This window comes from Carcharodon carcharias, chromosome 10 (genome assembly GCF_017639515.1).
Source record: "Carcharodon carcharias isolate sCarCar2 chromosome 10, sCarCar2.pri, whole genome shotgun sequence".
Taxonomy (NCBI): Eukaryota; Metazoa; Chordata; class Chondrichthyes; order Lamniformes; family Lamnidae; genus Carcharodon; species Carcharodon carcharias.
The window spans coordinates 76,168,705-76,194,997 of NC_054476.1; the positions used below are offsets into that span (position 1 = coordinate 76,168,705).

At 44.2% G+C, this 26,293-nt stretch overlaps 1 protein-coding gene across 1 annotated transcript in view; it reads right to left on the reverse strand.

The window, feature by feature from the left end:
• Nucleotides 1–14,514: 14,514 nt before the first annotated feature.
• creb3l1 (cAMP responsive element binding protein 3-like 1) overlaps nt 14,515–26,293 on the reverse strand; it is a 152,322-nt gene continuing 140,543 nt past the window's right edge. The window contains exons 7-11 of the mRNA XM_041198371.1: nt 26,128–26,186; nt 24,336–24,404; nt 20,833–20,932; nt 19,893–20,019; nt 14,515–16,112 (exon numbers count right to left, since the gene is read on the reverse strand). Of these exons, the coding sequence (XP_041054305.1) occupies nt 15,808–16,112; nt 19,893–20,019; nt 20,833–20,932; nt 24,336–24,404; nt 26,128–26,186 (660 nt within the window). The 3' untranslated portion in view covers nt 14,515–15,807. The remainder of the gene's footprint in view (nt 16,113–19,892; nt 20,020–20,832; nt 20,933–24,335; nt 24,405–26,127; nt 26,187–26,293) is intronic.

The window sequence follows — 26,293 nt, forward strand, 5'->3', positions numbered from 1 at the left end:
GGTATGAGGGGCAAGTTGGCTAAGGTGGATTGGGAAAATACACTAAAAGATTTGACGATAGACAGGCAATGGCTAGTATTAAAATAAATACTACATGGTCTACAATATATATAGATTCATCTCAGGCACAAACACCCAAAGGGAAAAGCAAATCAACCGTGGCTAATGAAAGAAGTTAAAGATTTCATTAGATCAAAGGAAGTGGCATATCAGAATGCCAGAAAAAATGGTAGGCCCGAGGATTGGGAGCGATTTAGAACCCAGCAAAGAAGCCCCGAGAAACTGATTAAGAAAGAGAAAAGAGAATATGAATGCAAACCAGCAAGAAACATAAAGGCAGACTGTAAAAACTTCTTAGGTATGTGAAAAGGAAAAGATTAAATGTGGGCCCATGACAGGTGGGCACAGGAGAATTTATAGTAGGGAACCAGGAAATGGTGGAGGAACTAAACAGTTACTTTGCATCTGTCTTCACGGAAGAAGATACAGAAAATCCCCTAGAAATACAAGGTGACCAAAGGACTTGTGAAACTGAGGAATTAAAAGAAATTAATATTAGTAAAGAGGTGGCACTTGAAAAGTTAATTGAATTGAGGGTTGATAAATCCCCTGGAGCAGATGAGATTTATTTCAGAGTGTTGAGGAGGTGGCTAAAGAGATAATGAATGTATTGGTGGTTACCTTTCAAAATTCTATAGATTCTGGAAAGGTTCCTGCAGATATAAAGTAGCAAATGTAACCCCACTATTTAAGAAGGGAGGAAGAGGGAGAATGGTGAAATACAGTTTGACAACAGTAGTAGGGAAAATGTTAGAATCTATTATAAAGCATGTGATAACTGGACATTTAGAAAAGAATGGTAAAATTAGGCACAGTCAACATGGATTTATGAAAGGGAAATCACATTTGACAAACTTGTTGGAGTTTTTCTGAGGATATTATTTGTAGCATTGATAAAGAGAGCCAATTGAAGTGGTGTATTTGGATTTTCGGAGGGCTTTTGATAAGGTCCCACACAGGAAGTTAGTAAATAAAATTAGAGTGCATGGGATTGGGGGAAATATACTAGTATGGATTGAGAATTAACAGAAAGCAGAGAGTAGGAATAAGCAGATCATTCTCAGGATGGCAGTTACTGTGGGTTCTCGCAAGGATCAGTGCTAGGTCCACAGCTCTTCACAATCCAAAAAGTAATTTGGATGTGGGGACCAATTGTAATATTTCTAACTTTGCTGATGATGCCAAACTGGATGGGAACCTAAGTTGTGAGGAAGATGCAAGGAGACTTCTGGAGGACTTGTACAGGCCAAGTGAATGGGCTAGAACATGGCAGATGGAACATAATGCGAATAAGTGTGAAGCTATTCACATCGGTAGAAAAAATGGAAAGGGAAAATATTTCTTATATGATGAGAGGTTGGAAAGTGCAGGTGTCCAAAGGATCTGGGTATCCTTGTTCATGAGTCACTAAAAGTTAGCATGCAGGTGGGCATTGCTGGCTGGGCCAGAATTTATTGCCCATCCCAAATTGCCCTTGAGAAGGTGGTGGTGAGCTGCCTTCTTGAACCGCAGCAGTCCATATGGTGTAGGTACACCCACAGTGCTGTTAGGGAGGGAGATCTAGGATTTTAACCCAGCGACAGTGAAGGAACGGTGATATATTTCCAAGTCAGGATGGTGAGTGACTTGGAGGGGAACTTCCAGGTGGTGGTGTTCCCATGTGTCTGCTGCCCTTGTCCTTCTAGATGGTAGTGGTCATGGAAGGTGCTGTCTAAGGAGCCTTGGGGAGTTTCTGCAGTGCATCTTGTAGATGGTACACCCTGCTGCTACTGTTCATCGGTGGTGGAGGGAGTGAATGTTTGTGGAAAGCACATGGTATGTTGGCCTTCATCGCAAGGGGATTTGAGTTTAGAAGTAAATAGGTCTTGCTGCAGTTGTATAGAGACTTGGTGAGACCTCACCTGGAGTATTGTGTACAGATTTAAGGAGGGATATACTTGTCATAGAAGAAGTGCAACGGAGATTCACCAGATTAATCCCTAGGATGGTGAGATTGACTTATAAGGAGGTTGGGGAGATTAGGTCTGTATTCTCTAGAGTTTCAAAGAATGAGGGGTAACCTCGTTGAAAGTTACAAAATTCTTACAGGATGTAACAGGATGGATGGAGGTAAGATGCCTCCTCTGGCTGTAAGTCTAAAACCAGGGGACATGATCTCAGGATAAGGGGCAGGCCTTTTAAGACTGAGATGAAAATGAATTCCTTCACTAAGAGGGTTGTGAATCTTTGGAATTCTGTACCCCAGAGGACTGTGGAGGCTCAATCATTGAGCATGTTTAAGACAGGATTCAATATATTTCTGGAAAATAATGACATCAAGGGATATGGAGGTAGTATGGGAAAGTGGTGTTGAGGTAGGTGATCAGCCATGACCCAATTGAATGGTGGAGCAGGCTCGACAGGCTGAATGGCCTACTCCAGTTCCAATGTTATTTAGGATTAATAACTCACTCACAAATGTGTCACGTGTAAAGGAAGGCCCTTTTCTTTCCAGCTAGGTTTTACATGAAGTACAGCTTTTGTTTTGATAATTGAAGTCAGGTTTTGTGTGAATCACAGCTCTTACATTTTTGTTAATGCCGCAGCACTAGCTGCTTCAGCATTTGATGAGAGCAAGGCCTTGACATTAAGGCTCTGATGGCTACAATATGCATACTTTACAGTCAATGCTACAATGTGACTGACTGCTAAGTATTTCTTTAACAAGTGTGTATAATATTGAATTAATGTGGAAATGTCAGATGTACAGAGTGCAAGGGGCATTGGTATGTGCGGTGATTGATAGAAGATGCAGGCGTACACAAGGGAAAAGGCATAGTTGTAGAAAGCAATAAAATTTGACCTTAAGAAGAGCAACACAAGTTTTTTTTTAACTTGTTCTCATCAGGGTTACCAACCCTGGCTGAATATAATCCTGGAGATTTCACCATGTGACTTCCACCTCCAACTGTCTCAGGCAATAAAACAGCCTTTTCTCCAATCTCCAATACTTTCCCAAGTAATAAATGAAAGTATTTAAAGAAATTTAAAAAAGAAATCTCAAATGTTTCAATGCCTTTATGATTTTCTCCAGGATTACTCACAGTAATATGTGGGAGATTAGTCTTCAATTCCTGGGGACTCCAAGATGATCCTGGAGGGTTAGTAACTCTAGCATCATCAAAAAGGCCAATACTTATCATCCATCCCCTCGTTGCCCTACTGGAGGGCTTGCTCAGTCACTTCTGAGGACAATTAAGAATCTAGCACATTGATAGGGGCTTGAGTCGTATACACATCAAGCCAAGACAGTTTCCTTCCCTAAAGAATATTAGTGAACCAATGGAACTTTTATGGCAATCCGACAGCTTCATGGTTCATTGATTGTAGCTTTTTATTTGCTGATTCCTTTATTAAAAAACTGAACTAAAGCTCTTGAGCCACCATGATGGAATTTGAAGACACATGTCTAAGATTGCTAACTCAATAACAAAACCACTACACCACCATAGCCTTTATTCCTGTGACACAAATAGCATTGACAAATGATTGGTTTCTCTGCAGTCTGTGTAACTAATTTCATCAAAGTTTACCAGAGGTAAGTTTGTACAAGAGATTCCAACATCTCCTTCCTGAAAAAGTCCTTAAAGGAAGCCTATCTGAGAAGATTGCCTTTCCCAGAACATGTCTGATGCTTGTGAGATGTTTCAGAGTCAGCGTGCGCAGTGATTAAAACAATGAGTGACAAACACACATCCAGGAAGTCACTTACCCATCTGAAACATCTGACCCCCTCAGGAAGGAGAGATTTTAATGCTAAATCATTGTTTATTTATTCATTCTTTCCCACAGAATGAAAATATAGCCACAATCGAGACATCATAGAATCACACAGCACAGAAAGAGGCCATTTGTCCGTTCATGCCTATGTTAGCTCTCTGAGAGAGTTATCCAATCAGCCCCATCTCTCATGCTGTTTGCTCGCATCTCTGCAAATTTTCCCTTTTTAAAGATGGACACCCGATTCGCTTTTGAAAATTCCTATTGAATGGATTGTACGCTGTTGAACATCTTTATATCATTGAATTAAAAGTAAATCACTGCATAGAAAGGAAAGGCATTTTATATTGAAATAATTTTTCTATTTGGAAAAAGAAACCATTATTTGGGGGTCAAGTTTCAAGCAGAATGAGGGGAGGTGGTTAGGCTGGTGTATAGAAAGATGATTGTACATGGAGAAAAATAACATGTTCACTGTCTAGCCCCATAAAGGGTCTCAAATAATGGGATTGATGAGCTACTTTTTCTTACTTAGTCCTGACCTTTCATCCATCATATTTGTAAATAAGATAACTTTCAAACATGTATTCATGAAGCTGACTGGATCTGATGTTTAATTGCTAGATCCTGATTCAGATTATTTGCATGCTGTTTCCCACATTGTATTGACTTAACGGCCAGATGCAGTTTTAAGAAATTGTGTCAAAATGCCATACAGATGTTGTTCAAAACTTTACAGTCCTCACAAAGGATTATAAGACTGAAGTAATTTAGCTTCACAAAAAAAGAGTACCCAGAAGTTAAAAAAAAAGTTTGGACCAGTATCCTTATTTCCCAGTTTTTACTGGTGTTCCATTTTAATTTATACAAGACCAATTCAGACCAGTATTCTCATTTCCCAGTTTTTACTGTTTTTTCCCTTCTGGAAAAACTGGGAAATAAGAATACTGGTCCGAATTGGTCTTGTATAAATTAAAATGGAACACCAGTAAAAACTGGGAAATAAGAATACTGGTCCAAACTGTTTTTTCCTTCTGGTTATTGAAATATTTTAGACCTCTGAAGCAAGAAAGTAACGATATCTTGTGGTTGTTTGAGTTGACTATTGAGGTTTGACCACAGAAATGCTGACGGATATTTACATAGTGAATGAGCCAGTCACACACCTTCCTACTGCACTGGTCCCAGGTTGTCATCCTTTGTGATTCAAAAAGACAGATGAATTCTCTGAAGTTGCACTTTTTAATCTGAGTGCCCCTCCATTCTTGTTCCCCTTTCACTGCAGCTGGAAAATTAATCAACAGCAGCGAACGTGGATCCAGGAGAAGATCCTGCTTAACCAATCTTCCTACTCCATTGATGTCCCAGGAGGTCAGATGTTCAGACATTTGATGGGGTTCATTTAAATCTTGGACTACGGTTAAGAAAATAGCTGCATGGTTAAAAAAAAAATAGATAGGCGTACTTGCTATGATTTGTGTCGGAGTTGGAAAATACAGAATGGGATGCCTCAGGGTTCAATATCAATATCAATATCAGGGTTCAAGGGCTAGTCTAGTGTGTGAACTCAGAAATTCAAGGCAAAATGACCAAATTTATAACTGATGTCAAACTAGGCTGAGTAGTGGAATTGGAGGATGCAGCTCAAAAATTACAGGACGAATTATGCAAATGCAGCAAGGAAAATGTACAAGGCAAGCACTGCATGAATGAAATAGCTAAGGATGAAATTTAAAATTCCTTGAAGTCTTAGCCCATTCAACTTTCAAAATGTCTAACCAGTGCAGCTCAGCACTCCACCAAATCAATAAGATGTTAAACTACATAGTCAAAACAGTGAAGTACGAGTCAGAGAAAGTTTTGATGAAATTCTCTGGTTAGACAGCACCATGACAAATAGTGTTTTGATCACTGAGATGCCTTGTTATATTGAAACACTGGAGACGGAGCAAAGAAGAGCCACAAAGATCGTACTCAAGTCTTGGAGATCTCAATTATGAGATAAATATTAAAGAAGCTGGATCTCTCCAACATGGAATGGAATGTCTGAGAGGAATACAATTTTATATATAGTTAGGAGAAGCTAAATTCAGAAATCACTTTAAATAGTTGTTTGGCAGTACAGAACTTGAGTATTGCTGAAAAGAGAGACATGTCAAAGCTTTTTGTCTTGCACTCATCAGGACACTTTGCAAGGCAATGCCTCTAGCGATCAGAGTCAACATGCCAAGCAATTAGCACTCTCTTCACATACAGTATAAATTGTTGTTTTCTCCCTTATATTGATTTTCATGCAAAGTGTCCTGATGAGTTTAAGATGAAAAGCTTTGAATATCTCTTTTTTCAGTATTAGATCGCTTTGAATTAAGTTGCAAGCTTACAAGGGACATAATTCGAACCTAAAAGGCAAATTTAAGACTGGTATCAGGAAGGAAAGATCAGCACACGGAATGGACCCTTAGATAGAGCAGTAGAAGTAAAGACCCTGGAATCATTTAATAGCCAATTGGTTGCTGTAATGGGAGAGACTCTCAGGTCTTAATATGGGGAGGAATGGTCTCCTCATCTGTAATTACCTTGTGATCCAGCAAGCTGCTCCCAGATCTCTGCCAATGCTGTTCAGCAGATGTCCACTAGATGGTAAGAGAGAGCAGTCCTGAGTTAATCATTTTCCCTATCTCTGACTGAGTACTCAATTAGCGGAATCTTGTCCACTTATGCCCTGCTGGAATGGCAGGACCATTTTTGGATTGGGAACCTTGTTTCCTAATAGACAGGCAATCACTTGTTCCCAGGGCAACAGTATTAGCACTCCATCCCAATAGGTAAAAACAGTTCGACCGATACTCTTATTTCCCAGTTTTTACTGGTGTTCTATTTTAAGGTATAAAAGACCAGTTCGAACCAATATCCTTTATTTCCAAGTTTTTACTATTTTTACGTTCTGGGATTCTCGGGCACCCTGACCAATTAAAGAGTGCGTATGGGATGACACATCCATTCCATCAAAGGAAGAATTTCTAATTTTTTTTTATTCATTCACGGGATGTGGGCTTCACTGGCAAAACCAGCATTTATTGCCCATCCCTAGTTGCCCCTGAGAAGGTGATGGTGAGCTGCCTTCTTGAACTGCTGCAGTCCATGTGGTGTGGTACACCTACAGTGCTGTTAGGAAGGGAGTTCCAGGATTTTGACCCAGCGATAGTGAAGGAATGGCAATATAATTCCAAGTCAGGATGGTGAGTGGCTTGGAGGGGAACCTCCAGGTGGTGATGTTCCCATCTAGCTGCTGCCCTTGTCCTTCTAGATGGTAGTGGTCGCGGGTTTGGAAGGTGCTGTCTAAGGAGCCTTGGTGAATTCCTGCAGTGCATCTTGTAGATGGTACACACTGCTGCTACTGTGCGCTGGTGGTGGAGGAAGTGAATGTTTGTGGATGTGGTGCCAATTAAGCGGACTGCTTTGTCCTGGACAGCGTCAAGCTTCTTGAGTGTTGTTGGAGCTGCACTCGAGCAGGTAGGTGGGGAATGTTCCATCACACTCCTGACTTGTGCCTTGTAGATGGTGGACAGGCTTTGGGGAGTCAGGAGGTGAGTTACTCGTCGCAGGGTTCCTAGCCTCTGACCTGCTCTTGTAGCCACGCTATTTATATGGCTAGTCCAATTCAGTTTCTGGTCAATAGTAAACCCCAGGATGTTGATAGTGGGGGATTCAGTGATGATAATGCCATTGAATGCCAAGGGGCGATGGTTAGACTCTCTCTTGTTGGAGATGGTCATTGCCTGACACTTGTGTGGCTTGAATGTTTCTTGCCACTTGTCAGCCCAAACCTGAATATTGTCCAGGTCTTGCTGCATTTGGACATGGACTGCTTCAGTATCTGAGGAGTCACAAATGATGCTGGACATTGTGCAAGCATTAGCGAACATCCCCACTTCTGACCTTATGATGGAAGGAAGGTCATTGATGAAGCAGTTGAAGATGGTTGAGCCTAGGACACTACCCTGAGGAACTCCTGCAGTGATGTTCTGGAGCTGAGATGACTGACCTCCAACAACCACAACCATCTTCCTTTGTGCTTGGTATGACTCCAACCAGCAGAGAGTTTTCCCCCGATTCCCATTGACTCCAGTTTTGCTCGGGCTGTTTGATGTGAAGGGCAGTCTCTTTCACCTCACTTTGGGAGTTCATTCCTTTTGTCCATGTTTGAACCAAGGCTGTAATGAAGTCAGGAGCTGACTCCCCAAACTGGGCATCAGTGAGCAGGTTATTGCTAAGCAAGTGCCGCTTGGTAGCACTATTGATGATCCCTTCCATTACTTTACTGATGATTGAGAGTAGACTGATGGGGCGGTAATTGGCCGGGTTGGATTTGTCCTGCTTTTTGTGTACAGGACATACCTGGGTAATTTTCCATATAGCCGAGTAGATGCCAATGTTGTAGCTGTACTGGAACAGTTTGGCTAAGGGCATGGCAAATTCTGGAGCGCAAGTCTTCAGTATTATTGTCTGAGTATTGTCAGGGCCCAAAGTATCCAGTACCAATTAAAGGGACAACAACACAGGTTATAAGAGCTCACCAGCTCTTGGATTTTTGAGGCTGCAGCAACACAGGAATGGAGAGGAGGCCTGGGAAGGTTGCTCCCCTGCTCCCTCACTCTTACCTGGAGGTCATGCTGCAGGATCTGAGGGAACTGCAGTGAGGTGAGCTCTATCAAAGATGGGAGGAAGAGGACAACCTCTCGAAACAAGTAGGCATTGATGGAGTGTCCAAGGAACTGAGCAGTGGTAGTGTGGTCCATCCAACCAGGAGACCATGCCTCCAGGCATGAGAGACTTCAATTACGAGGATAGATTGGAGAAGCTGGAACTGTCCTCCTTAGAAAAGAGATTATGGGGAGATTTGATAGAGGTATTCAAAATCATGAGGGGTCTGAATAGAGTAGATAGTGAGAAACTGTTCCCATTGGTGAAAGGTTTGAGAACCAGAGGGCAATTATTTAAAATGATTGGCAAATGAACCAGAGGCAACATGAGGAAAAACTATTTTACACAGCAAGTCACTAGGATCTGGAATGCACTGCCTGAGAGAGTGGTGGAGGCAGATTCAATCATGGCTTTCAAAAGGAAATTGGATCATTATCCGAAAAGAAAGAAAATTGCAGGGTTATGAGGAAAAAGCAAAAGAATGGGACTAGCAGAATTACTCTCACAAAGAACTGGCATGGACAGAGCTGGCTGAATGGCCTCCTTCTGTTGTTTGATTCTATGACCACAGAGATTAACATTCAAAGCTATTTTGCACAAAGTATCTCCACTTTATTTGTTTTCCTTTTTAAGTATTAAGACAGAGATAACAGTCATTGTTCTGCATACAAAATCCTCCTTTATGTCTCAATGTCCTCTCCATTGCTGGCCCAGTGCCCCACTCCCAGAAGAGGAACAACAGCACACTTCAAGTAAACTGAACACAGGAACAAGGTTTTTGCCAGGTTGCAGGTCACAGGTCATAGTTCATAGCATGCAGAGGCATTGAACTATGAGGCAGTGCTAACAAACTGGAGGCTCTGGAAGGTGTTAAGTTGTACAGTCAGAAGTCATTTTGTATGTAAGGAGAACCCACAGGAATTTCAGTGTGTGTGGATTCGAAGGGTTGGATCAGAACCCCAGGAATGTTAGTTTCTTTCCAGTAACAAGTTTCACATCGCCTCCCCCAATGCTGGATAATCAAACCCTCACAACAATCCATCTTGACCTCAGGTATTAGACCAAGGAAGCATTTCCATTTCTGTGAGGACGTGTGACAGAACAGAATGAAATGGCACTGAGACAACTGTCTGCAAGATTTTGAGGTGGGTGGGAGTTTATTATTTGTAGCCTTGTTTGGCTTTCCCTCAAAGATGGGTAACCGGAGAGCCTTTGCAGTGAAATAAAGAGACGTGGAAAAATATGTCATTAAAATAATGAGCATTTCTTGGTCATCATCAACTTCAGCATCAGCAAAACCTGAAAAAATATGAATTTTCTCTTTGTGGATCACTTCACAGGGTCACTGTAACCTAATTCAACGCTGGGAATCCCATGGATCAGGTGAAACTCTGATTTTACATCCCGCTCAGTGATTTAAACAGAAAGGAAAATCAGGCGAGTGTGAAAGGAAGGGGTGTTATTTCCAATCACCATCATTTACCCAAGTGGTGGGTTAGGTTAAAATTGTTCCCTGGAATCCCCATTCCTACCCCCAACCAACCCACAAGAAAGAAGCAGATAAATATTACTTGCAAAACACTCTAGGTTTAAAAAAAAAACATCCTAACTGGGTCTCCTTGTCATGTCAAAAATTGCAGGCAGAAGAATGGGCACCCAAAAAAATTTTCAACCCCCAAAACTTTATAAGAATGGCTAAGGGGAAAGAGGGAGTGGGACTAATTGATTGGCTGGTTCAAAGAGCCACTGCAGTAATGACACCAGACTGAACGTGGTTTACTGATCGAGGGCGACATGCACGCTGAAGGCGGGAGAATCTCCTTTGAGGCGCTCCCCACCCCACAACTGTGTCTTTCCTGGGAACCCTTTCCAGCAGCTAAGGGGAAATTCCCAGGCAAAGTCCTGGGCTTGCCAGAGGTGTCCTGGTGAAGAACTTCACTGTCCAGTTGTGTCTGCCCTCGTATCGCTGCCATCTTAGCTCAGAGGACAACAAGAGGACGTGTCTGAGAAAAAGCCTTAGCTTGGCCTTAACGCAAACCAGGCATTGTTGCCATTGAATATATTTATGGCTAAATTAGACAGAGTTCTGATCTACAAGTCAAGGGTTATGGCAAGTAGGCAGGAAAGTGGAGTTGAGGCCACGACCAGACCAGCTGTGATCTCATTGAATGGTGGAGCAGACTCAAGGGGCCAAATGGTCTATTCCTGCTCCTATTTCTTAAGCTCTTGTGCATTGCCTCCCCAGCGTTCAGCTTCATTGCAGTCGACCAAATCAAACATCAGGCAGGCTGATGTGGTGCCCAGACATATTTCTAACCATATGGTTCTGAAAGCAGCAGTTGGTTAGAAGAAACAGTGACAAAAGTTGCAAAGCAGAAATGTTGTTCAAGTTAAGAAAAAGAATTTTTTTTTTTAAAAAAGGATGAAAACATTTTCTATTTTCCCTTTTAAAACACATTTGGATCCCTCCCACCTGGCTGCCCTCACTCCTGCCTACTATACGACAAGTCCAACACAGTGTGTGCGCGCAGCGCGTTAACATGATGACGATCTGTCATATGCTGGGACAGGCAGGAACATTGGGACCAACGTGGGCCTGTTTTCGATAGCCTGCCGACACAAGCTGTCAGTCAGGAGTCGATCCGAGGCTTGCTGTAACGCAGCACACGGCTGCTAATTACAAATAGTCTGCTCTGCTATTTGATCCAATTTCCCTGCAAAACAAAACAAAATTTATTTTTCAATTACTAATGTCTGTGAGCTCAGGGCAAAAGTCTGGAGAAACTGGTCACTGTCGAATGTCTGTGCTGGCCGCCTTTGCCTGTTTAAAAATGTCATTTTTTTTGCGTGCCAGTCACCTAGCTGATTAGGAAATGGCACTCATCTGCTGCTGCCTGCTGCACTTAGCCTCCCCACACCGCACCACCCTTTCTGAAGGTGCCTATACTCCCCCCTGGAACCATGCCACAGACTCTCCCCTATTCACCGTCACAGGCAGGGAGGGGCTGGCTGACATCTCCAGCAAGGGTGCTCTGCGATTGGTTGCTGATCTGACAGCCTCTGGTGTCTCTTCATCTGGTTCCTCCCTTTTTTCTCTGATGGAGCAAATCTCCTTGGTACCTCCCTGTAGCAGCATATTTAAGATGGAGAGCTAAGGGAGTGGTGAGATCCATGAAGTGCACAGGTGTCACCTAGTTCCAGGCCCAGTGTATCTATTATCATAGCCCTGGCAATCTCCCCTACTCTCTCATCAGTGTTTCACTTCCCAATATCGGACCCATCTCAAGCCATGCTGTGAACTTTGACCTGGTAGTGATGGTAGATGCAAGCTTGGGCAGGGCCAGGTCAAGAGGGTGACCAGGTTAAGAATGAGCCAGCAGGTCGGACAGCCTTTTGGCTTGGCATTTCTTTGTAGGGATTCGGGAGTCTCACTGCTGTTGATGCTCACTTCTTTGGCTACCACGTGGCGATGAAGTTCTCATCAACAGAGCAAGATCCCAGCCCAGGTTTGGCAGTCTTTGGCAAAATGTATTTTTATGTAGCTTAGTGGAGGGATTGACCAACACCTCCAGTCAAAGGTTAGAAAAACAAGGCTCCCAGTTCCACCATTATTGTGCCTTGACAATCAGTAACAGTCCCACCAGAACATCTGCTATTGAACAGTGGAATCCAACACTCTAGCTTATTACTGCTGCCATTTGGGTTCAACTATCGCCCCGGGGTGCACACACTGTCCTTCCTATATATATGTCCTGACAAGATTCTCCCCTCCCTCCTCTCTCTCTAGGATATGTGTCCAAGGGCACCAGCCACTCTCTGATACCTCACCAATTCTTCAAGCATGAACCTAGACCGCAAGCAGCAGCAGACTATTCACCTGCTGGGGCATCATGGCCCTTGCCCACTGTCCACAAACAGTGAGGGTGGTAGATATCATTGATGAGCTAATTTTCTATAGGCTAACCCCATGGGGGGACTTTAACCTGTGGCCCTTTCACTTCCACCCTGGCTGATATCAGTGAACTCAATACAAGGGATCGAGCCCAGGAATCTCCTGAATCTTGTAGCTTAACTATTCACCAATCTAATCCACTGGCCCATCGGGGAGGATGGCCATTGGGCCACTCTGCTGGAGCCTGTCTTTCCTACATTATAATAGTGACTACACTTCAAAAGTACTTCATTGGCTGTGAAGCACTTTGGGATAGCCTAAGGTCATGAATGTTGCTATATAAATGCAAGTCTTTCTTTCTACCCACTTCCCGAGGACAGTAATTTAAGGCAGGCGGTCTCTTGAACAGGTCGCAGGGCCTAAGTCAAATGTGTTGTGGATGTTTTCAACGAATCAAAGATTGTACAGCACCGAAACAGGCCATTCAGCCCAGCTGGTCCATGCCAGTATTTTGCTCCACATGAGCGTCTTCTCATCCTCCATCAGCCGTCCCTGTCAACATAGCCTTTTTTCCCTTTCTCCCTCATGTATTTATCTAGCTTCCCCATGAATGCCTCGATTCTATTTGCCTCAACTGCTTCTTGTTGAATCCCTCATTCTGATCATTCCTTGGATAAAGAAGTTTCTCCTCAATTCTCCCTTACATTTATTGGTGACTATATTGGCCCGTAACTTCCGGCAGTGACAATTGAGTGGGATTGCCACTCCACTCCTGGTTTACCTTAAAATGAAGCTGCTCATACCTCACCTGACCTTCTGACTCAGTCTGGCTTCAGCGCAGCCTCGTTTCATTTTTGCAGCATGAGCTGTCATAAACCAGGTAAGTTCAACAATGCAGTGACTTTGACAAGCCAGGGGTAATTATATAAGTTAAATGGGAAGGATTTGGGAGGGGTGGACAGAGGGGTCAGGCGTAGGATGGAGTGTCGGCTCGAGTCAAGCCTGGGAGGGGGGTGTTGGCTCTGGTTTGGTCGGGCCGGTGGTGGGGGGGGAGGTGGGTGTCGGGTTTGGAGGGGGGGAGGGTAGTTGGGGGATTAGTTGGGTGTGAGTCCCGTGCGGGGTCAATGGGGTAGCGGGGGAGGGGGAGTCCCATGAGGGTTGTGGGGGAGTCTTGGGGAGGGGTCGTAGGGGGTTGGGGGGAATCCCTTGGGATGGGTCAGGGAGTAGTCAGGGGTTGGTAGTGTGGGTATGGGGGGAGACTCCTGTCAAGGGTCAGGGGATCTATCCCCTGACACAATAACTACCCAAAAGCTAGAAGTCATTTTAATTCTTCTAACCTTTTCTGAGTAACTATTGTTGTAGCACAGTCACAGTTTGTGATTTAAATCACATTATCCGATGGTTCCTAGTGCAGTACAATTGCCTGAAGGAAGATTGAACTTCCCGGGTAATTGCCATGCAATCCTTACCTGGGAACGTCTGGGGAGGTTGTTGGGGGTGGGGGGGTGGGTTGGTGGTTCCCCCGCACATCTTTGGGGTACTCCCCTCCACCCCAGATTCACTGCCCTGGAGCTCAGGAGTTATGGGCCAACATATTTATGACGCCAGTTTTGGACTGCCTCACAACTGGAAAGATTTTGTCTCCACCTACCCTATCAAATGCATTCACAATTCCAGAACTCTCTCAGATCATCCCTCAGCCTTCTCTTTTCCAGACGGTGTTTCCTCAAGGATAGAAATAGTGATAGTGCCCAGGAACTTCTGCAACCTGTCCCTCCATGTTTCAAGGGAAGTGTTAGAAGCTCTCCGACAAGTATGTGAGCTTCCAGTTGTTGTTTTAATCAGGGATGGACTGGCTCCCGCAGGTTCTTTGAGATACAATCGGTGTAAAGGGGTGACAGGGCAGGGGGCGGGGTGGTTAGGAGCACAGATACCATAGCGCTGCAGAAGCATTCATAGAAGCACTTGGGAGACATCCCAATATAACCAGTCTGCAACCCTGCCCCCACAAGACCCCAACCCCCGTTGTTTCAATCTGCTTGTGTGGTGGGTTTGTAAGAACACAGCAAGGAAATAAGTACAGCAGCTCCACACAACTATTTGAATGCAATAGGAAGCATTTTATTTCTAAATAGCTGCTATAACATGTTAGCTGGATATTGTTCCCACAGTCTCCATTATCTTACATGATAGTTGCTCTGTAGCGGATATATTAAGATTCACTTCCACACACTGCAGGAAACAGTGTTAGCCCTGCACGCACACCAGTGCCTAGCTTATTCCAATTAAAAATCACAATTATCTTTATAAAAACCACAACACAAGAGTGAGAAGTGGGATGCTTCTTTAATATTTGCATGATGCGATCTTTTTACCTCCATTTGAGCAGATCATCTTCCTTGCTTGCACATCTGCCTCTCATGAGTTATGTCATCTCATTTGTGCAAATATGGTTCACATCATACAGATGTTAATGAAGCATCCTGTACATAGCTGAAACCTAAAACCCAACCATTAACAGTGAGAATAGTGAGGAAGCCAATGAAGATAGTGAGAAACAGGGTGAGAGAAGGGGGGAACTGGGTGAGAGAAGGGGGGAACTCAGTGTAACTAATGAAGAACAGGGTGAGAATAGTGAGAAATGCAGTCAGAATAGTAAGGAACCCTGTGAGAATAGTGAGAAGCAGGGTGAGAATAGCAAGGAGCAGGGTGTGAATAGTGAGGAACATGATGAGAGTAGTGAGGAGATCAGTATAAGTAATGAGGAACAGGATGATAATAGTGAAGAACTCAGTGTAAGTAATGAGGAACAGGGTGAGAGTAATGCGAAACGCAGTCAGAATAGTGAGGAACTCAACGCTAATAGCGAGAAACGGGGTGAAAATAGCGAGAAATAGCAAGATTGAGAACAGCAAAGAATGGAGGGAGAATCATGAGGGATTCAACGCTAATAGTGGGGAACACAATGAGAACAGTAAAGGACACCGTGAAGATAATGAAGAGTGTAGTGAGTGTAGCAAGTAATGTGGTGAGAACAGGGAGTAGCACAACGGAAATAGTGAAGAACATGGGCAGATCAGTGCAGAGTGTGGTAAGAACAGCAACAAATACAGAATCTAATGCGAACATTCGTGCACAGGCACACATACATACATGCACGGATATGAGCACACAGGCACATACATACATACATACACACACACACGGACGTGTGCACACAGGCACATACACACACACACACACACTCTGACACACAAACACACACATACACATTCAAACATATACGCACATACACACACACACATCCACACACACACGCAATAACATCAAACATTTTAGGCTTGCAAAATAAAATGATCTCTACCAAAGGGTTATTTAAAGGGGCAGTCCAGTTACAAAGATTTTGCTGTGATTACAGTTGTCGATGCCCACCTCTCATGATGCGCTTTCTCCTGAACAAATTTCCTGTGGTTAGTCTTATTGGAGTCGATCACCTCCATGTGGGCATTGCTTAGGTATTTGGACGCCTCTTGCGACCAGGTGATGTAATCATTTGATGTGTCATGTGACCTCTTGCCTTCTCTTGTATCCCTGGACGCCAGCTCCCATTTATCTGAGCTCTCCACTGGGAAGAAGGTGGAGTAGCGATCCTCAAGGGACGAGCCCTCGTCGTAAAACAGCAGGCTCCTGGAGCGAACTATGCAAAGTAAACAGGGGAAGTGATGAGGATACAGAGCAATTTCATATGGTAGTTAGAGAGAGAAAAACTATTTCCCCTCGTGTAGGAGCCTAGACAGCTTACACAAACTAGGTCTGCATCACAACACAAACTATAAGAAATTGGAGCAGGAGTAGGCCATTCAGCCCCTCAAGCGGCTCCACCATTCAATAAGATTATGGGTTGTATGATTGTGGCCTTAACTCCACTTTCCTGCCTGTCCCCTTGACTCCCTTGTAGATCAAAACCCTGACTAAGCCAGTCTTGACTATATTCAATGACCCAGCCTCCTCTGCTCTCTGGCATCAAGAATTCAAAGATTAACAACCCTCTGAGAAAATAAATTCCTCCTCATCCCCGTCATAAGCGGGAGATCCTTAATTTTAAACTGTGCCCCTAGTTCTAGTTTCTCCCAGGGGAAACATCAGCATTCACCCTGTCACGCACCCTCAGAACCTTACCTGTTTCAATAAGGTCACCTCTCATTCTTCTAAACTCCAATGAGTATAGGCCCAACCTGCTCAACCTCTCCTCATGAGAAAACCCCTTCATCCCAGGAATCAACCAAGGGAACCTTCTTTGAACTGTTTCCAATGCAAGTACATCCCTCCTTAAATAAGGAGACAAAAATTCCTTTCAGTAAATAAAATTAAGGGATGATCTAATTGGGACGTTTAATATATTTAAAGGATTTCATAGATTAAATAGAGAGAAACTATTTTCTCTGGTGGCACAAGTCCAGAACAAGGAGGCATAATCTTAAAAATGGAGCCAGGCCATTCGAGAGTGATGTCAGGAAACGCTTCTTCACACAAAAATTAGTGGAAATCTGGAACTCTCCCCAGAAAGCATCTGTTGAGGCTGAGGATCAATGAAAAATGTCAGGAATGAGATTGATAGGTTTTTGTTGGACCACGGTATTAAGGGATATGAAACCAAGGGCAGAGGGTGAGTGGGGTGAATGGCATTAAGATACAGAGCAGCCATGATCTAATTGAACAGTGGTATAGGTTTGAGGGGCTGACTGGCCTGCTCCTGCTCATATAGCTGCCAGGGAAGAACCACTAATGAGGAGGAAAGCAAGAGAACACTTAAAAGACAAGGCTCCACAAATAGCAATCATTTCCAAACTGAAAAGGAACCACAGCCTGATGTATTATGGCTGTGGGCTGTGGACACTAAGCTACTTGGAAGCACCTACACTCATTCTCCAAAGGCTGTGCCCAGGGTGGCTGTAAGGTTGAAAATGGCCCTATGTGCCAGGAGCTGGTGGGGAGAAATCAGATATATCTTCCTCCCCTAGACTCTAGTATCTTCTCAATTTTTTACTGAATTAAATACATGTAGTTATTTCTGGAGCTAAAGCAACCACATGGATGCTCCCCTTTGTCCTTGTAAAGCTCCATCTGGTGAGAATACGTTTCCAACATTACAACAAAGACTACACCTTGAAGTACTTCACTGGCTGTACAATGCTGTGGAGCAAAGGAACTGGAGGAGGACATTCAGCCCCTCAAGCCTGTACTGTCAGTCAGTAATCTGATCTGTATCTTAACTCCATTGACCATCCTTGTTTCTTTTTAGATAAGTTTGCTAAGGGGCATGGAACTGGGGAAATTGGAGTTAGGATACAGGCCTCCTGATGTCATGAAAGGCTCTGTATGAATGCAAGTCTTTTTTTTTTGATGATCATTACCGCGCTGTTTTGCTTTCTGAGCAGATGAGGAAGATCACAAGATGATGATCAAGCAAACCTGCTCTACCAGCCCTATTCCAAAATAAGCACACAAAAAGCCGTTTCACACACCTGCTAACTGTTCCGATTCATCTCATCTAATATGACGCAATCCCAATATGTAATGATGGGGGAACCTAACCCAGACCACTTGGGTTTGCATTATTTACATACCCTGACAGGTCGGGAGTGGATTCAGAATCAGGACATGGAGTGAAGAGCAAACTGAGCCTGGCCATAAAATCCAAAGAATGAATCTGTAAGGGTGAATGGGAATGTAATCTCAACACATAGAACAGAGAAAGTTAACAGAAGATTTGTTAGAGGCGTTCAATGGTTTTGATGAAAGTAACTCAAGAAGAACAGCCACCAGTGGCAGAGGGGACAGTAATCAAAGGGCTCGAATTTAAAGTGATCGGCAAATGAACCAGAGGCAACATGAAGGGACAGTCGTCATGTTCTGGAAGTAGATTCAACTGAAACATTCAATGGAGAATTGGATAAATACTTGAAGGTAAAAAAAATAGAGAGATCTGGCGGAATGGGACTAAGTGGACCGTTCTACCAAAGAGCTAGTTCAAGCATTATAGGCCAAATGCCCTCCTTTTGTGCTGGTGCATTCTATGATTCTGTAACATGCCTCTGACATTCCTCTCCCTGCAGCTTTAGGGCAAGTATTAACCCACTGGTTAACAATGAATCAACACCTCCATTAGGAAAGCTGAGGGAGCAACTTCAGAGGGAATGCAGTTTGTTTTGTAGCTGCTCTTCCACAATGCAGGTTTCCAGGGCTGTAAGTTAATTTGTGGACTGAGCAATATTTTCCATTAGATGGCACTGTGTTCCTCTGGCTGTAGAAAGGGGCAGTATCCCTGCGTAAAAGAGGTTTCAGATGAGAAAAGCCACCCACCGCCGCAGGACATCCCAGAGCACCTTACAGCCAATGATGTGCGGTCACTGTTGTAATGTAGGAAATGGGACAGCCAAGTATAGCGCACAGCACGTTCCCATGGACAGGGATGTGGCAGCAAGCTGAAAATTCCAGCCCACCTTGCCATCGTGAAAATTTCCGCAAAATCCTGCGAGTTCAAAATATAAACAGAAAATGCTGGAAACTCTCAGCGGGTCAGGGAGCTTCGGAATGACACAACAAAGTGCAGGTTCTGATAAAAGATCATCAAACTGAAACTCTGTTTCTCTCTCGGCAGATATCGCCTGACCTGCTGAGTGTGTTTGCAGTGTTTTCTGTCCTCATGGAAATATATTTGGTAAGGGTTTATACTATTACCAGGGTGACAGCTCTATCTCCCAGCGTACCAACGATTGGTGCTTCATTTTGCTGCTTTGGTTTCTTTTCCATGGAGGGTAGGGAGGCACCCGGGCACAGGAAAATAGTTAAGGGACCTTTTCCTTTTTTGGCCAAGCTAGTGAAATTATCTGAGTTGTAGGATATCTTTATGTGGATTTATGACTGGGCAGCTTGTTCAGCAGCTGGGGTAGGAGCCCAGGCTGTCACTTGGGCTAACGTTACTGAGTGCTCTGAAGGAATGGGCATCATCACGTCTTGATTCAGAAACTGCTGAATCAGCACTGGAGTTGCTTAAACTCGGGCAGGTACCAGCTAGATTTACTGGAGAAACTGGGTCCATTGGATCTAGGCAATACTTAAAGTAGCATGAACCCAAACACGGCTAATTCTGGGATTAGAGCAGGTGGTTCCAAACACAGTTTGGGTAGGTGTAAGTTTGCCCTTGGGTGACAATTTTGAATGGTTAAAGTTGAATCAGATGCATGCTAAACATCTCTCCCAATTTTCCTGGTGTGCTTGCCCCTAGTTTTGAAAATGCAGTGCTGAAGTTTCACCTGGTGTCAGTGTCTATGGAAAGGAAACTGGCACACAGGGAGTGTCTGTTTCTTTCACAGGGAGACTAGAGAACAGGACATAAATGTTTCAATTGGGTCACAACAAGCGCAGGTTCTCAAATCAAAACCGAGAGGAAACAGCCCCACAGAGCAGTACTTACTCTGACTAGTGGTGTAAACATCAGATGCAGACAGTGGAGCTGTTTTGACTGTCTGGGAGACGGTAGAGAATTCTGGGAGACAGGGCATGAAGGAGCCCAGGACTAGAACAAAGCAAACCACTACGACCTGTAATAACAAACATATTGTCTGGTAAAATGATATCCACAAAACCGATTAGGCACTTTACAGCCTTCCGGACTTAATATTGAGTTCAACAATTTCAGATCATGAATTCTCTCCTCCATCCCCACCCCCTTCCCGATTCCCCTTTTTCCAATTTATCATTTTTTTACACATATACTTTTCTTTTCCCTCCAATTTTTAAATTTATTTCGATCTATTGTTTCATCTCCACTGTCATTGGGTCAAAATCTTGGAGAACCTCCTGCTAACAGCACTGTGGGTGGACCTACACCCCAAGGACAGCAATGGCTGATGAGGCTCACTACCACCTTCTCAAGGGCATTAGAGATGAGCAATAAACTAGCCAGCAATGTACACAACCCTCAAAAATTCCTCAAAAAAAATGTTTCTTTAAAAACGAATGCTTATTCTCTTTGTTAAGAGAAATGAAGGACTTGCAGGTTTTGCTGCTGTTGAATTTCCACATCAATTTCTCGGTTTATCGAGTTCCTGCTTTGTAAACAATGCTGGGAGTTGTGGTTTACTGATCGATGAATTCTACCTCTGGGTTTCTGAATGAACCGAGAGTGAATTTACAGACTCCTTAGCCAAGGTTACTCTCATCACCTCTAGCGGCCAATATTTTGCTTCAATGTTACTGTTCACCATCTCTGTACCACAACACTGGTGGGAATAAATGGCAAGTTGGGATTTGTGGTGATCTATTGGTGAAGGAAAACAGGGGAGGTCACCTTAGTCGATCCCTATCCTTCCCCGCCACGGTTATTGAGGTTCCTCTTTGATCCTGGATCTTACCATCAGGCAGGTTCCTGTTTGTGTGGATGCCACCCGGCAGGGTCGAGGCACCTTCCCAGCCACCAGTGCTTGCAGTTTCTGCAGCTGCTGCAACAGGGTCCTGAAAGAACAGGAGGCGCACTTCAGCATTGGGGCATTTTAGCAGCGTTAACACAGTGTCCCAGCTGCCCCACTTTTTCTTAGGCGCTGTCTGCTTTATACCCTCTCACTACCTCCTCTGAACAGCGTGTAATAAGAGTAACACAGAAAGCCAAATAGGGCCCAGAGATTGATTGTCAATCTTAATAGCCCGTGGTCAAAATGAAACAGTTTTTTTTATCGTTTTGTTTTCCTTCAGTGTAAATTAACGAGTGAAGAGCTAAAATGGACAGAAAGTCCCTGTGGTACAAGCTGAAGCTGAAAACATCCAATGACCTTAAATAGCGATACTGAGTAAGTTCATAGTAAGGGGTGTTTCTGCCTGGTTCCTTAAATACCACAACTAATATTTACAGATTTTTTTCCCTAGTACAAATGATTCCTGTTCTCATGCAAAGTAGCTTCTTATTTCGGTACTGGGCTCAGATGTTTCCAAAGAGGAATATTGCAGTTTTCAAACTACCTACCTTACCCTCCTGAAAGGGACCCAAGCTCAGACAGTTTCTCACAAATATCCACCAGTTTAAACATCCTGTCCCTCCACCACTGGCACTCCACAGCAAATCACCAAGACCTCTTCACCTTCAAAACCCGTGATCTCCAACATCTAGAAATACAAGGGCAGCTGATACATGGGAACAGCATTACCTCCAGGTTTCCCTTCAAGTCACACCCTCTGACTCAGACTTGGTTCCTGTCTCTGAGCCAAAATCCTGGAACTCTCTATCTCATAGCCCTGCGGAGTACCTACGCCATGCAATTCAAGAAGAAGTAACATTCACGCCACACAAGTGTCTGGCAATGACCATCTTCAACAAGAGAGAATCTAACCATCTCCCCATGACATTCAATGACATTGCCATCACGGAATCCCCCACTATCAACATCCTGAGGGTTACCATTGACCAGAAACTGAACTAGACTAGCCATATAAACGCTGTGGCTACAAGAGCAGGTCAGAGGCTAGGAATCCTGCAGCAAGTAACTCACCTCCTGACTCCCCAAAGCCTGTCCACCATCTACAGGGCACAAGTCTGAAGTGTGATGGAATACTTACCTGGGTGAGTGCAGCTCCAACAACACTCAAGAAGCTCAACACTATCCAGGACAAAGCAGCCCACTTCATTGGCACCCCATCCACAAACATTCACTCCTTCCACCACCAACACACAGTGGCATCAGTGCGTATAAGATGCACTGCAGGAACACACCAAGGCTCCTTAAACAGCACCTTCCAAACCCATGACCTCTACCACCTAGAACAACAAGGGCAGTAGATACATGGGAACACCACCACCTGGAAGTTCCCCTCCAAGCCACCTCCTGACTTGGAAATATATCACCATTCCTTCACTGTCACTGGGTTAAAATCCTGAACTCCTTTCCAACAGCAGTGTGGGTGTACCCACATGGATTGCAGCGGTTCAAGAAGGCAGCTCACCACCACCTTCTGAAGGGCAATTAGGGGTGGACAATCAATGAACCTTTTTTTAAAAACCACTACATTTCCAATTTTGCTGGCAACAGCTGTCCTCTAGATTGCACAATATCACCAGCAGAGGGTGCCCTTCTCTACATTAACCAGCTCACCACCACCACCACTGGAAGTTTGAGGCATCGGCATCTGAACTGTGAGGCTTCAATGGCAGTCAGGGCCTAACTGTGGACAGGCAGAGTTAGAATCTTTGGTGCCTACCTGAGTTGCTGCACTCCACAATTTTCAGCCAGGAAAGAGGAGGGGTTATGCTAATGAGATGACAGGACCCAAGCCAGAAGCCATGTTTTTGGAGTGAACACCATTTTGACACCCCCCCACCCGCCCGAACAATGAGCGAATTAGTGAATCAGTGTATCGACTGCAGTTGAATGCTTAAAGCCTTCTTTCCGTTCTGAGAGGACGTCAAAAAGCGGTGATTATTTGGTTGAAGGAAAGATATCTCTAAAAGAAAATTTTATACAACTTTTGCACCTTGGGATGTCCCAAAGTGCTGCCAATGAAGTACTTTAAAAGGGTTCTAATGTAGGCCACTGCAGCAGCAATCGGCATACAGCAAAATCCCAAAGACAGCAAGCAATGAGTAATGGGATAGTTTAATTTTAAGTGCTGTTGGTTGAGGGAACTTCCTTGCTCTTTGTCCAGTAGTGCCCAGCTTCTCTTACATCTACATGAACAAGTAGGTGGGGTCTCAGTTTAACACCCGATTCAAAGGATGGCATCTCCCACCTAAGAACAATGGCAGTCTCCCCGGAGCCCTGGTCAATATTTATCTCTCAGCCAACATCACTAAAACAGGCCACTTGCTCATTATTTCATTGGTCTTTGCAGAACCTTGATGTGCTCAAATTAGCTGCCTGAGATTGTGACAGGCGCTATATAAATGTGGCTCTTTCTTTAAGTCCTTTTGTTTGTTCCTTGTTTAAAGGGGAGCACTCAGTTTCTCCGAGGAATGTGGCCAGGTTTATCAGTATGACAATGTGATGGGTATCTTGCCTGTGGATCCAGAAGGAAAAATACAGTAAAAACTGGGAAGTAAGAATGCCAGTTCGAACTGTTTTTTCCTTCTGGGACTCTGTGATGCAGTCAGATTCTGCCCTGACATGATGGGATGTCATGTGTTGAGCTGGCAATCTTGTTTCAGCGAAATTCTGCACCACTGAGTACCTAGAGGGGGGTAAAGATGCAACCAGCGGTGTAGTTGGCAGGGTATTGGTACTGCAGCACAAGGTAATGGGGTGGGGGTGATGCCAGGTACGACTACCCTCTCCATCAATCCCTGTATGCTGGGCTATGCCATCAGAGGCAGGATGAGCAGGGATACAGGGCGCTTCACCACAGAGAAACAGGGATTACTTGGACCATGTCAGACATGGAGGTCCCCTGCAATGACGGAAACTTCCGCACCCATTAATTGGGCTGTGTGTGGCCCCAATTTACACCTCACCAGATATTAGGTCTTTGAGGGAGAATGGAATTGGTTGGAGTGTAGTCAGTGTAGCCATTCACACTGGCCCGGGGTAAGGAACCAGGTGTTGTGAAACTCTTATTGGACAGGCGAAGGGTAGCATCAACCCTGGATCAGGACAGCAGGCCAGCTTTCTCTCTGGGTGAGGTAATGGGAGAGAAAGAAAACAATACTATCAATGGTGCGGGACTGGTAAATTCTGCAGTAAACCCAATAACACAACAACAACTTGCATTTATGTAGCATCTTTAACATCCCGAGGTGCCACACAGAAGTGTGAACAGAAAAACAGTGACACTGAGAAGGCGATATTCAGAGGTGCGGCTAACAGCTTGGTCAAAGAAGCAGGTTTTAAGAAGGGTCATTAAAGAGGGCAGAGGTGCAGAGAAGCCACTCACTTACCGATTCACATTCTCTAGAGTCTCCACTTTCTTCCAGAGCTCATTATTCTCTGAGGTGTAAGTCTCCACTCTGCCAAGAACAAAATAACCTGAGCAGCAAGGTCACAGGTACGCTTAGCTCCCACTATATTTTAAAATCATTAATTCCATCTTGGGGGAAAGTGGAATGAATTTTGCACTCATCTAGGTGAAGGGCAGGAGCCCCATGAGTGGAATACACTTCCTGAATGCAATGCCAGTGTTAAGCACTCTCAGGCCATGGCCTGCATACAGAGCAAAGCTTCTATACACCCAACAATGTGGCTTCATCCCAAACCCAGAGGAGAGTCACCTGCTGAACCTGTGTAGTGTTTTTGCTTTTTGTACAGTTTGTTTTTCCTATAGTTGACTGATATTCCTGCTATTCTCAGATTTTAATGCAGCATTCATGTTGCTAAGATCCTAAATGCTACATTGAGCTGTGGACATGGATCCATGGTGCTGTACTGACTCACTCAGTAACTGTGCCTCAATATCGTGTCAGCTCCGGTAGAATACGAGGAGACTCAGAATGTAACGATAAATATCAACGACTCCCTCAACCCCAGTTCTGGAAACCTATAATGACAAATCAAACTCCTCGCATTTGCTGCTCATAGAGTTCCACCGGACACACATCTTACGTGCCTTGGTTCTCTCTGAACAGACTAAAGTCTTAGCTTCACTCTTGTTGTACCAGAGGCTTCATCACCAGCCCAATTCTCCACCCCACACCCCGACCCCAATTTCAGGGCAGGACAAAGGGTGTAATCAGTATCACCGAACAAGAAAATTAAAGGCACATCGTCAAGGGCAACCTAAGGAGCTAAACCTGCCCTGGCAAATGGAGTACAGGGGGAACATCCAAATGCAATTCTGGCCAGGTCTACAAGGTGGGTTTAATGTTCATGAAAGGCTGCACTGAACACATAGGTTGTAGTACAATTGGCAGCAAAAAGAGACCTTTCTCTCATCAGTTTGAATCATATCTAGGTGTCCAATGTAGAAGGTGTTAGCTTATTGTATAACCCAATTCCATAGCCAATTCCTTACCTCATACTAGTCCACCATCTACAAGGCACAAGTCAGGAGTGCGATGGAATACTCCCACTTGCCTGGATGAGTGCAGCTCCCACAGCACTCAACGTTTGGCAATGTCCAGGACAAAGCAGCCGGCTTGATTGGTAGCCCATCCACAAACATTCACTCCCTTCACTACCAACGATCAATGGCAGCAGTGTGTACCATATACAAAATGTACACAGGAATTCACCAAGGCTCCTTAGACAGCACCTTCCAAACCCATGACCACTACCACATAGAAAGTCAAGGGCAGCAAATAAATGGGAACACCACCACCTGGATGTTCCCCTCCAAGTCACTCACCAGCCTGACTTAGAAATATATCACCGTTCCTTCACTGTCACTGAGTCAAAATCCTGGAACTCCCTCCCTAACCGCACTGTGGGGTGTATCTACACTACATGGACTGCAGCAGTTCAAGAAGGCAGCTCACCACCACCTTCTCAAGGGCAACTAGGGATGGGCAATAGATGCTGGCTTAGCAAGTAATGACCATGTCCCATATAAAATATAAAAAACACTGTCAGAATAACCACATATTCCTAATTTCACAATACTGTAAATATTGTAAAAATACAGTGCTGTAAAAATACAGGTAAGAAAGATCGGAAACCACATTCTTGCAGTGAGCTATATTTAGCCACAGGTCAATCATCTCTAAACTCACATTGGTTGATGACTTGGCCACTTACTTTTTCTCTAGACTGTCCACATATTCCTTCTTCTTCCTCCGGCTCTCCTGAGCTGAAATCTGAGCCAAAGGAAAAGAGATTCACATAGAGTCACAGTGTAAGGATCGAGCAGACAGACAGCTGATTGGAGAAAGGAGTCACTGTCATATAATCATGGTGACCAATG